The sequence below is a fragment of the Miscanthus floridulus genome, chromosome 13 (assembly GCF_019320115.1).
Source record: "Miscanthus floridulus cultivar M001 chromosome 13, ASM1932011v1, whole genome shotgun sequence".
In the NCBI taxonomy this organism is placed as follows: Eukaryota; Viridiplantae; Streptophyta; class Magnoliopsida; order Poales; family Poaceae; genus Miscanthus; species Miscanthus floridulus.
Window position 1 is genome coordinate 37,424,474 of NC_089592.1, and position 11,199 is coordinate 37,435,672.

At 38.8% G+C, this 11,199-nt stretch overlaps 1 protein-coding gene and 1 pseudogene across 1 annotated transcript; both read right to left on the reverse strand.

Moving 5' to 3' along the window:
* Positions 1-933: 933 nt before the first annotated feature.
* LOC136500505 (uncharacterized) lies at positions 934-2,233 on the reverse strand. The gene is made up of 4 exons (XM_066495869.1): positions 2,069-2,233; positions 1,895-1,987; positions 1,453-1,557; positions 934-1,196 (listed from the first exon to the last, which is right to left on the reverse strand). The coding sequence occupies exons 1-4, from the start codon at positions 2,201-2,203 to the stop codon at positions 957-959; spliced, it is 573 nt and encodes a 190-aa protein (XP_066351966.1). The 5' UTR covers positions 2,204-2,233; the 3' UTR covers positions 934-956.
* Positions 2,234-7,191: 4,958 nt separating this feature from the next.
* On the reverse strand, positions 7,192-10,753 carry LOC136499741 (uncharacterized; annotated as a pseudogene).
* Between the last annotated feature and the right edge of the window lie 446 nt (positions 10,754-11,199).

Sequence of the window (11,199 nt, forward strand, 5' to 3'; positions counted from 1 at the left end):
ACAAAATCTTAGGCCTTGCCACATGGCAAATGCCATGTAGGATCAAAAGCTGACATGGCAAGGGAAAAAAAGTCACAAAATGAATTTTGGCCTACTAAAGCCCACATAGCAAGCAACCTTTCATGGACCACAAGCTTGTTTTGACTGATATTGCCTGGCCCATTATTTTATTTTCATTTTTTGGCCCATTTTTTCAGCCCACACAATTTAGCCCGTCCAATTTTTTTAGCTTGTATATTTCAGCCCATATATTTTTTCAGCCCACATATTTCATCCCATACATTTATTCAAATGAAATACATATACATTACATCCATCCACATATACATTACATCCATCATATTTTTAAATGAAATACATATACATTACATCCATCAGATTCAAAGAATCAACATCACCACATAGGATTGCAATATAACAAGCATTCCACAAGTCTTAAAATGCAATACATATACCTTACATCCATCCACCAACTCAACATACATCTAGTCTCAAAGTCTGAAATTTTAACTTGCTGCTACAGCAGCCTGCAACACAAAAATAGCAGCAAGACACCTAGCAGCACAGCGGACACAAGCATAGAATTATCCTGCTGCTACTGTTGTAAGTTCAGTAATCATTATAGCCACCATAGCACAAAAACAACAGCAAGACACCAGCAGTACAACGGATGCAAGCACAAAATTATCCTGCTGCTACTGTTGTAAGTTCAATAATCACCAAAATAGCATCCTTATCCTTGCAGACACAGATGTCATCAAAATATGAGCTAATTGAGTTGGAGAGCTTATGGCTGAGCATCAGGTGATGCAAACTTGTTACCAAACAAGGTACGAAGGAAACCTTGGATTTCAAGGCCTTGCTGCTTCAGCTTCTCAGTTTCTTCTTCATTCTTCCTTGCTACTGCTTCATTTTTCCTTGCTGCCTCTTTCTGATCCTCTAATTGCTTCTGCACATCAGCCAGCTGTGACCGTAGTCCTTGCTGATCCCATCTTCTTAGCTTGCAATTCACTCTCAAGCTCATTTACGCGATCATTCATTGCAGCAGCTTTGGCATTTCTCTTTATCGCTGCGGACTGCATGCCAACACTGTGAAGAAAAGTTGATTTTGGCATAACATGAGCTATAGCTTGAATAGGAGTCTTCAGATCTTGCCCTTCTTCTATTGGTTGAGCAACATAGGCCTCCATTTGAGCCTAGCAACAATAACACCAAAAAAGTCAGATTTCAGTGCTAGTTATGTATGTCTAGAACTGATGTCTATATGGAAAGCAACATAGTGAAAGAAATGGAATGATGTCTATAGAATGGAACCTTCTATGCTAATTATCTATGTCTAGAACATATATATGTAATGATGTCTATATGGAATAAAGATCTATGCAAACATTTTTATTTTCAACTGATCTGTTGTGTTGTTCATCATAGTAAGAAATAGAGAAAGGTACTCACAATGGCATCCTTCGCTTGCTCATTAAAACCTAACTTGCTGCTGTAGTGGGTGTCCTTAAAAATATCAATCGCAGTTGGTGGCGCATCCTTAAATTTAGTTTGCTTCTGAAATTACATACAAACAGAAAAGTAAATAACTGAAAGCATGTGAAGAGTTATTTGTAGCAGCAACAACATAGTAGCAGCAACATAGCTCCGAGATTAGTACAAAAGAACAACAGACAGTAGCATTGAGCAACATACAATAGATCAGTAAATAAAAGCAGACATACAACAGACAGTAGCATTGAGCAACATACAGTAGATCAGTAAATAATAGAAAAGTAAATTACATATGGCAGACAGTATTTTCCATGCAACAAGCACCATTTCTGGACACATACAACCTCTAGTATCAACTAAAAATCACAAAAGTTTGTAAAGATGTAGTGATTTATCTTACCATGACATAGCATTGAGCAACATAGCTCCGAGATCCTATCATCTGGTGGTACTGAACTAGCTCATGGCTATCTTTGTTTTTCAGACATTTTTCCTATACAAAGAAAACATTAGTGGACAAACAATCCATATATTCTGTAAGGCAACAATTTTGATAGATATTAAGGAAGGGAACCTTGTGCTTTGGGTTAGACCACATGTCCATGAGTTGTTTCCACTGCATGTCAGTCATAGTGGACAGCGATGAAGTTGTTCTCACTGCATTTGCTGGTATGCCATTGAAGAATTGCTTCTTCAGCTTGTATCTCATCTGCCGCTGTCCTTTTTTGAGCAAATCAAAAAATGCATCTTTCACCAACACAGCATCTTTATTAATTGTGAATTGACTTTGTACAAGAGCAAGCACATATCGTTAAATGTCATTCAAATGATGTTCTGGGAGTGTGTGGCAGTGGCAGCGGCAGCGGTAGCAATAGCAAGTAGTATAAACAAGTGTCAACTCTAGATTATGCAGCACTATATTATAGAATAATTTGAATATAGAGATAGACAAAGTGTATGATCAGCAAGAAAAAATACATAAATTGAACCAAGATCACTAAAAGAAATGACAAAGGACGAACACCAATTGAATTTCTAAAAATGCAAGAAGCCACATATCTATTTAGTAATTCATAAACCACAGAAAAATATGTTCCAGAAACTACTAAAGCTTACTAAGGTTTATCATTGTATAGTTGTAATCCATAAACCACAGGAAAATAGACTAAAACTATGGTACTAGAAAAGCAGCAGCAAAGCATCAGCAAAGCCACATATTTAGACTAAAACTATGGTACTAGAAATTTAGAAAATACTAAAGCTTACACCACTTATTGTATAGTTGTAATCCATAAACCACAAAAAAATAGGTATCTATTTAGCAGCCAGGTTACTTACACTAAGTTTATCATTGTAGTTTTTAACAAGAGGTTTGGCAGCGTCCTCCTTATAATGCTTCCAGTGAGTGAAGATTGGGACATGGTCCCATAGAATAATACCAGCCTCTAATGCTAGTTTTGCAGCTTGCAAAGGCTCCTCTGGCCGCAACTTTCCTTCAGAGATGTTCACTAGGATCTTGTCTCTTAACCCTCTTGAAATCGTATCCAAATCTCTGCCTAGGTGTCTTTTGGTGATACATCGACCTATCATGGAATTTGGAAAACAATTAGAGGAAATCGTAGACCCATTAATACAAATAAATAAATCATTAATAGTGGAGAGAGGGTACAATCACTTGCCTTCAGTAGAAGGCTCATTCTGGTTGTTGGACTGGGTATTATCATTGGCAGCCATCAGTGCATCTTCTATGGAACCAACTTGTGGGTCTACTGTTGGAACTTCATTAGCAGAGGCCAATTCCCTTGTCCTCTGCCTCATAATTCTTGCTGGTTCGTCTTGCCCACGAAGTGCCACTGCCATCACTCTCTTTGATGTTCTTGCCAAACTCTTCCTAACTTCAGGTTCCAAGTCTTGCATGGCCTCCTACATGATACAACAAATTACAACAGAATGAATAATTCTACATATTTAACACAAATGACTGAGCTTTGCTCATGTACTGCATATTTAACATAAATGTCGGGTTGTCATCATCTACTGCATATTTAACATAAATGTTGGGTTGTCATCAAGGTACCTTATCAAATACTCCTTGTTCAACGTCTTCACTGGCTTTAGGTTGATACAATGAGCTAGAGTCTTCATGAGTAGCATTAGTGGCCATTGGTCTTGATTGTTTTAGAATATTTGCTACCTCTTGTATTCCAAGACTATAGAACACCCGACTATTCCGCATCACTTGTTCCATCTTCTGCTTCTCATATTCAGTCAGTGGAGCCTCTGTACTTGCACGAGAAAAAGAAATCATAGTAAATTAAGCATGTGAGAACACAGACCATGTAAATTAAGCATGTGAGAACAAAACCTATAGAGTAATGTACCATTAAGAATTAGTACTAAAGTTTGACAGTGAAATATGGAACCAACTACATAGCCTTGTCACTTACTAAAATAGATTTTGTGCCAATTCTAAAAAAAGAACATACAACTATTTACACATTTAATGCTTTGTCTTGCAATACGGCTACCATATATCCTTGATCTGGTAGTGAATAACTTTGATTGAAAATGTGTTGCAGCTTTTCTTAACAGAGTTAGGCCTTTTTTTTATCTTGGATCTTCTGGTGTTGAATCTAAGAAAATGAGTAGTTTTTGTATAGTCTGATGCTAGTATGCAGTTTTTGCCCTACTGACCGCTACTCTAGAAAAAGAGAGACAAAAGACTTGAAAACACACTTTGGTAAATCTGGTCACTGTTCTAGAAAGAAACAAATTGTCTCTAAAGCCTGTGAGCTTCGCACTTAAATCTTTTCTTTCTTTATAGTTTCATTTTTTACAAACTGTCACTGTCTCATTATTTTGCCCCAGACCGATAATGGACAAAATAATGATGCTCTCAATCTACAATACATCAGACAGAAAAACCTTTTCCTTTTGCAAGACAACGCTGACTCCTCAGGCTGCAGGGCAGGCCTCCCCTTGCAAATCCCTAGATTTACAACTGGAGCCTCGGCCGCAGTTCCCCGCCATATGGATTACAACGTAAGAGGGGGAATCCACAAGTTACCTTCTGGTTCAAGTCTGATTGAGGGTTGGGTCTTCGGTTTCCGACCAGGAGCCATCTTCAGCGAGTCTAGGAAGCCGGGAGCGGAGCGCGGAGGACGACATTGAGGGCGTAGGGCCTCTTCGGTGGCTGAGGGCAGCAGAGGGAGGCGGACCCTCTTCGGTGGCTGAGGGCAGCAGGGGCAACAAAGTGGCGGCTGCTAAGAGGAGTAAATTGGATTGACTACATTTTGGGGGAGAGGTGAGCTGAATAGGTCATGGCAAGGGGTAATTTTACTGTACTATCCTTTGTGCAAAGGAGACCTATTGTAGTATATGTCTGGATAGAAATGACATTTTGACTCCAAAATTTTTGGTGTGGCGCGGAGACATCGCGCCACTGCGCGGCTACGCCAAGCATACAAATTTTGGTGCACGCGCTGCTTTCTTTATACTATTTTCTTATTATTATTACAACTAATAAATAATGGTACAAGGATAATAGAAATATGGCACACGCCCTGGTTTTTCCTCTTCATGATTGCATCTTGATGTTTAGTTTTAAACTATAAATTTCAAAATGTGTTTTCATTGTTTGATGTGTTTTCATTGTACAACTAATAGGAATAAAAGCATGTAAGTGATAGAACAAAAATCATTGTGCTTAATAAAAGTCATGTTCGGAACAAAAATATGATTAGTTGTTTTCCAAATGATTGTGTAATCAATTGTGTATACTACATTTTTTTCACTAGAAACTATTCGTAAAGTCCAGGGAGAGAAAATAAGAGTACTACTCAGAAAAGAACTACGACGTGTCCGATCGTAGAGTAGCAAAAAAGAAGCAGAAAAGATTTAATGGACAAACATGGCCAAAAGATTTAAAAATAAGCTCTTTAAATAGGTTTGGTAGGGATAAAAAGACTATAACAAATAGTTTTTTTAGAGATAATAGTTAGGTATGTGCTTGAAAATAGTTTGAAAAGTAGCAAAAAAGAAGAAGATGTGGCTGCAGCGTGAGTTCAGAGAGGAGAGGGAATTGACGAAGATGGGAACATACTTGCCCTTGTGGTGGTCATGGCCCTCCTTGATCTTGCTCATAATGCATGTCAGGAGCTTCTACCATTGATGTTGTCCACGCAGAAATGGCAGAGAAAATGATTACAGCCTAAATAGGGGTGGCACACAAAATACATGTTCATTCGGTGCGACAGACATTGGACATGTACCAAAAGAAGCCTAGTTCAAAGTCATTCTATTAACAGCGCTAGTACTAGTACCACCGTCGTTGCACCACTCTAGGCTTGGTCATCAACTGAGTACTAGTACGTCAACTCATGAATAAAACCTCGATCCAAGCATCTCTCATGATGCTTCTATTGTATACACGGAGTAATAGAGGAAGTCCTATAAGTGGAGAGTCAAGCTTAGATGCTAATACAACATCGAAGGTGTGGCCATAGAGCAAGTTCAGCGAGGAGAGGGAACCGGTGACCGATGTATTACTGATCAATATATATATATTTGTCCTTATTGTTCTAGATAATGGACAAACATGGCCAAAAGATTTAAAAATAAGCTCTTTAAATAGGTTTCGTAGGGATAAAAAGACTGTAACAAATAGTTTTTTTAGAGATAATAGTTAGGTACGTGCTTGAAAATAGTTTGAAAAGTAGCAAAAAAGAAGATGTGGCTGCAGCGCGAGTTCAGAGAGGAGAGGGAATCAGTGAAGATGGGAACATACTTGACCTTGTGGTGGTCATGGCCCTCCTCGATCTTGCTCATAATGCATGTCAGGAGCTTCTGCCATCGATGTTGTCCACGCAGAAATGGCAGAGAAAATGATTACAACCTAAATAGGGGTGGCATGCAAAACACATGTTCATTCGGTGCGACAGACATTGGACATGTACCAAAAGGGGCCTAGTTCAAAGTCGTTCTATTAACAGTGCTAGTACTAGTACCATCGTCATTGTACCACTCTAGGCTTAGTCATCAACTGAGTACTAGTACGTCAACTCATGAATAAAACCTCGATCCAAGCATCTCTCATGATGCTTCTATTGTATACACGGAGTAATAGAGGAAGTCCTATAAATGGAGAGTCAAGCTTAGATGCTAATACAATATCGAAGGTGTGGCCACAAAGCAAGTTCAGCGAGGAGAGGGAACCGGTGATCGATGTATTACTGTATATATATGTCCTAGATAATGGACAAACATGGCCAAAAGATTTAAAAATAAGCTTTTTAAATAGGTTTCATAGGGATAAAAAGACTGTAACAAATAGTTTTTTTAGAGATAATAGTTAGGTACGTGCTTGAAAATAGTTTGAAAAGTAGCAAAAAAAAAAGATGTGGCTGCAGATATTCAGAACTATTGTCTAATTTTTAGAACTATATAACAAGGGAGATGTAAGTGTACAGAATAAATTTATTAGGGCACAACTGCAAAAGCAGTGAAGCACAACACAACATAGCATTAAAAATAGGCCAATCAAGATTCAAGCCACCAACCATAGATGCATTGTACAGAATAACAGAACACTAGAATAGAACAGTAGTGCTGCACATATCCAAGGCCAATGGCCCAATTCAACTGCACTGTCTAGAACAACTACAGTACAGGTTATATAAATTGAAACCACAACTAAATCTAGTCGTATTCGCTATCATTGTCATCTTCTGGAGGGATTGTCGGACCTTCATTATCACTCACATATTGCCATCCAGTTTCATCTTCGCTGTCAGCTGACTCATCTTGTTGCCCTTCCACTTCTCTTTGTCTCCGGAGGTCATCAACTACACTAGCATCAATAGGAACACCATCTTCACTAACTTGCTGCTCATTTTCCAGACATCCTTCAGTAAGTTGAACATGCACACCTTCACAATAATCGTCTTGGTAGGACAATACCATGGCATTGGGTATATCCTCATTGTCATTTTCAGCCACACTCCACAAGTGTCAGTGTGAAAATTTTTGAACAACTCACCATTTCTCATGATACTTGGTGTCTAACAAATAAGATACCTTTATTGCTTGTGTTGCTAGAATAAAAGGATCATCCTTGTACCACAAGTTGCCATGATTTATGCTTTTGAAGGACCCATCTTCCCTCATTCGGAACTTCTTTCCATGAGTGTCAAACCAATCACATCGAAATAGAACCACTGTCCTATTGCCACCCGAATCTGCATTGTATCTAAGCTCAATTATTTCCTTCAAGGACCATAGAAGTCAATATCATGGTTGCCATGTGTACCCTCAGCCATAATTCCACTATTTTGTGTTCTTCTATTTTTCTCACGGTCTATAGTGTGGAATCGAACACCATTAACAAGACATGCTGAATAAATTTGAACTCACAGATTAGGCTCACATGACAGTGCAAATAGCTCATCATTTATGACTTGTCCTTCCACATAACAAAGTTTTGCAGTCTACACAAAAAATTAATGAACATAAAAAATTTGCTTCTTAAACTAGGAAAAAAATGATGAAACAAATTAATTGAGATCAAACTCACATGCTTCTTAAACCATGAAGAAAATTGCTTCTCAATGGTTTTTTGAACATTAGGACATCCTTCATTCTCCAACTCTTTCTTGTATATCCTAAAAATGATAGTTAATTCAAACATTAGGGCTAATAACTAAGTTACAAGAAATAATGAAAATAGTAGATGGGCTGACATACTCAATATATAGCTCAACCTCTGGACAATTGTTTAGTATGAACCAAACCATTTTTTCATAATCATGCTCAACATATGTAAGACTTGGTGCTCCAAGAACATCAGCTCCATGCTAGAAAACAGATTGGTCTCCTCTCAAAATAGCAACACGCTCTCTATTCCTGCCCTCTCGATTGTGTCATGTCTCAACATCATCATCAAAGTACCTCGAGCAAATAGTCAAGCACTCAGCGGCAACATATGCTTCTGCAATGGACCCTTCAGGCCTTGCCATGTTCCTCACAAACCATTTCAATGTTAACAACCTTCTTTCTACTGGGTACATCCATCCATATTGTACTGGACCTCTAGGAATTGCCTCTTCAGGTAAATGGACAGCCAGGTGTAGCATCACATCAAAGAAAGGAGGAAATATTTTCTCAAGCTTGCACAAAATGATTGGGATGTCAACTTTTAGTCTTTCCAGCACATCTAACTTCAAAGTTTTTGCACAAAGTTGTTGAAAAAAATTACCTAATTCAGCAAGTGCTTCATATATGTCCATGTGCATGATTCCTCGGACAGCAGCAGGTATAATCCTTTGAAGAAGAATGTGACAATCATGAGTTTTTAGTCCTTGGAGGTTGCATCCATCTATAGTAACACATGTTGCTAAGTTGGAAGCGTATCCATCTAGAAATTTTACACTCTTCAAAAAATCACAAAAATGCTCCTTCTGTGTTTTAGTCATTGTGTAGGGGTCATGAGGAGTACTATATGAATCTCCATCACGGATCAAGTGTAAATGCTTCCTAATGCCCATATCTTCCAAATCAAGCCTAGAATTTATACCATCCTTTGACTTTCCAGTCGTTCCTAGAAATGTACCAAGGATATACTCACATATATTTTTCTCAATGTGCATCACATCAAGATTATGCCGCAGCTTCAAACTTGACCAATATGGCAAATTCCACAAACATGACCTTCGCTTCCAACATTGGCCCTCTTCGTCCCGCTTTCTTTTTTTGCTTTTAGGATGCTTTCCTAGTCTAACATCCTTGACCCTCTCTAGTTGCTCCTTCAGCTCATCTACGGTAAATTTCTCTAGCTTCTCATGGTTTTCAACATTACCATCAAACACCTTGCTCCTCCTCCATGGATGGGCCCTAGGAAGGAAACGCCGATGGCCAATGTAACATATCTTATTCCTTATCCTTTTGGAGCAAGGGTTTTTGTCACAATGCACACAAGCATAATAACCTCTTGTGACTCTACCTGACAATGTGCTCAAAGCAGGATAATCATGAATGCACCATATTACAGCAGCATGTAAATCAAACTTCTTCTCACTAAGTGCATCAACAGTAGGGACGCCTTTCCAAAGCTCTAGGAACTCCTCAATAAGTGGCTCTAAGAAGACATCAATATCCTTTCCTGGGCATTCTCGACCAGGGATAAGCAGGCCCATGATAAAGTTAGATTGCTCCACACATTCCCATGGAGGAAAGTTGTACAGGATAAGAAACACTAGACACATGCTATATGAGGAGCTCATTTTACCAAATGGATTGAAACCATCAGTAGCGAGGCCAAGCCTGATGTTCCTTGCATCTTCTACAAACCATACATACTTCCTGTCAAAGTCTTTCCATGCCTCGCCATCAGTTGGATGGTTGAGCTCATTCTCCACTGGCTTCCTCTTCAACTTGTGCCATTGCACCTCCTCTACTGTTCTTTTGGAAGAAAAGATTCTCTTTAGCCTAGGAATCAATGGAAAATGTCGCAAAACCTTCTCAGGAATCTTCTTTCTTGCATCATTGTCTTTCCATCTTGATGCACTACAAACTGGACAAACATCATTTTTTTCTAAATTCTTTCGAAACATAACACAATTATTTGGGCACACATGGATTTAATTATATCCGAGCCCCAATGCACGAATAAGTCTCTTTGCTTCCTGGTATGATGCAGGAATAGAGCAATTTGGGAATGATGATGACAACAACTTCAGTATCGCTGTGAATCCACCATTAGAAATCCGGTAAAATGACTTGATATGAAGTAACTTCACCACAAAAGAAAACCTTGTGCAAGGACCACCAGGGGACAATTGTTGCTTTATCTCTTCCATTAGAATTGCAAACATAGACTTTTTCCCTTTACCTTCCTCTTTAGCTGTGTACAACTCCTCTACCATACCACGAATTCCATCATCAGGGTCATCTTCTTCATCCACATTCATGCCAAAATCCTCATTGAGACTAGTATGTTCATCAACATGGTCATCAATTTCATGTGGTACAACCTCCAATGGTTCTCCATGATGTATCCATCTAGTGTAAGTAGTAGCCATCCCATAAATATACAAGTGATCCTGCACCTACCCTTTAGGTTGCGAACCCGATTCAAACACTTACAACATGGACAGAGCATCTCTTCATCGTCATTGAATCTCTCGAAAACAAAGGTCATGAATTCATTCACCCCATTCACGTGTTCCTCGCTGAACATCCTACTGTTGATCCAAGATCTATCCATCTGCACAAAATCATGAGATACACTTGCTCAAAAATTTTTACATATATATGATACTTGACCAAAATTATCAAACATGTGACATGTCATTATTTATATGAAATCTATACACAATAGTTGAGCATTGCTTTATCTCCAATAATGGGTTAAATAAATCTATACTAACCTTTATTTTAATTCTTGCTAACAAACATACACTAAGATACAATTTGGTAGTATCATGAACTGTTGCCCTGCAATTGGCGCAAAGTTGTGAGCAACTACTAAGCACTAAGATGCAAGACTACTTCAGTAAGCAAATCAGTACCTTTCTTGCAGGCTAGAACTATGAGCAGAACAAATCAAGGGAGTTCTGCTAGCTTTTGGGGAGATCTGCGCTGCTAGCCAAGCCGCTCCACGTCGTGCCACTGGATGATGGATGCGGTCCGTGCAGCTCCACGCCGCCGCTT

Bases quoted from the DNA above. Each gene is read 5' to 3' on its own strand.
- LOC136500505 (XM_066495869.1), bottom strand. From the start codon at position 2,203: ATGAGATACAAGCTGAAGAAGCAATTCTTCAATGGCATACCAGCAAAT. The intron at 1,988-2,068 runs GTTCCCTTCCTT...TTCTTTGTATAG, and splicing joins GGTCTAACCCAAAGCACAAG to GAAAAATGTCTGAAAAACAA. The intron at 1,558-1,894 runs GTAAGATAAATC...ATGTAATTTCAG, and splicing joins TTGCTCAATGCTATGTCATG to AAGCAAACTAAATTTAAGGA.